General features: G+C 45.4%; 1 protein-coding gene across 1 annotated transcript; it reads right to left on the reverse strand.

Moving 5' to 3' along the window:
* Window positions 1-364: 364 nt before the first annotated feature.
* LOC126690012 (uncharacterized) lies at window positions 365-1,429 on the reverse strand. Its single transcript, XM_050385160.1, has one exon. It carries the CDS (start codon window positions 1,427-1,429, stop codon window positions 365-367), a length of 1,065 nt encoding a protein of 354 aa, XP_050241117.1.
* Window positions 1,430-1,801: the final 372 nt, after the last annotated feature.

The raw sequence follows: 1,801 nt of genomic DNA on the forward strand, positions 1-1,801 counted from the left end.
CCTCTTGGGTACACCTTGTCTCTGCTAAAACTGATGAGGGAGGATTCAAACGGACGAAGTCTTTTCGAATCTATCTTTAACTGCTGGAAGGCAGAAAGGTAAATAATATCCACTGAGCTTCCATTATCTACCAGAACCCTTCTAGTATTGAACCCTTCAATCATGAGTATGATGACCAAAGGGTTGTCATGGGTTTGTTTCACTCGTCTGACATCTTCCTCCTAGAACAAGATATCCCTCTCTGTTCGTCTTAGCTTCAGGGGTGGCATCCCATGGACGCTTTTTACCTGCCTCTGATATGACTTCTTGAGGGATTTGAATGACCCTCTTATGAACGGTCCCTCTGTGATTATCTTTATTTCCCCTATGGCGCTCTGTGGGCGAGGGGGCAAGAGGTCTTCATCCCTCTGGAAAGCTTCATGTTTGTCCTTATTGTCATCCCTGGGCTTGCTGGAATCTCCCTTTTCACAAATTTCTGCAATTTCCCTTTCTGTATGAGCTCCTTTATTTGCTCCTTTAGGTCCCTGCAGTCCTCTGTGTAATGACCATTATCCTTATGAAAACGGCAATACTTCTTCTTGTTGCGCATGTTTGGTGACGAATGTAGTGGTCGGGGCCATTTGAGGTAGTGTTCATCTTTGATCTGCGGCAAAATTTGATCAATGGGCATAACTAGAGGAATGAATTTTACCGTCCGAGGAGTCTTTTCATCTTTTTGTCTATTCCCGTCAGTATTCTGATGATCTACCCATTCCCCTTTTTGTCCTCTTCGATCGTCCTCCTTTCTCTCATTCTCCTTAGGCTTCTCTATTCCTTCTATTGCTGCCAAAGCGTCCTCAGCATTAGTGTACTTCTGAACCTTTAGGAGCATTTCCGCCATCGTCCGAGGAGGATTCTTCGTGAGTGAGACCACAAATTCCCTGGATTTTAATCTAGCTTTAAAAGTCGTAAATTGCACTTTGTCATCTGCTTCATCCACCTCCAAGGTTTCATGAGTGAAACGCTTCACATATGATCTCAAGGTTTCTTTTTCTCCTTGTCTAATGGCAAGCAGATGGTCTGCTGGCCTCTTTGTGCGTTGTCCACTAACGAAGTGACGTAGGAAGCAATTGCCTAGCTGCTCGAAGTTATCGATGGACGACGTTGGTAACTTAGTGAACCATTCTCTCGCCGCTCCTTTGAGAGTGGTGGGGAAAGAACGACATAAGATCTCGTCAGGGGGTTGTTGAAGACCCAGAGTCGTCTTGAAGGTATTAAGGTGATCCAGAGGATCCTTCAACCCGTCAAATGGCTCGAGCTGTGGTAGACAGAACTTCGAAGGCACCAGGCATTCCCGGACCGCTGTAGTGAAGGGTGAATCTGTCTTCCTGACCATTCGATCTAGGCTCCGGTCTATTTTCTCCTTAATCACATTCCTCAGCTCATCCATCTCTTTTCTTATTTCCCTGAGAAAGTCCAAGCTCGTCCCTTCTGGAGTAACTAGTCACCGGCAGTCATTCTTTCTTTGGCTATCTCCATCATCGTCCTAGTTGGTCTTCGAGCGATTGTTTTCTTGTTGCAGTCGTAGCCTTATCTCTTGGTTTTGTTAGGTAAGCTCCTCCACACTGGTTGTGAGCGCCTGGATTTGCAAGGCTAATGCTGCAGGATCTTGGTTAGCGTTGGACTCCATCTAGACTTGTGAGTTTAATGGAACTACGTTCTCGAACCTAGGTACGAAAAATTCATCCCCACAGACGGCGCCAAATTGATGATGCCAAAATCATCAATTAAATGATCGTCTAGAAGGAAAGCAATCCAAGAT

This window comes from Quercus robur, chromosome 6 (genome assembly GCF_932294415.1).
Source record: "Quercus robur chromosome 6, dhQueRobu3.1, whole genome shotgun sequence".
Taxonomy (NCBI): domain Eukaryota; kingdom Viridiplantae; phylum Streptophyta; class Magnoliopsida; order Fagales; family Fagaceae; genus Quercus; species Quercus robur.

Excerpts from the sequence above, each read along its gene's own strand:
- LOC126690012 (XM_050385160.1), bottom strand. The coding sequence starts at position 1,429 with ATGGATGAGCTGAGGAATGTGATTAAGGAGAAAATAGACCGGAGCCTA.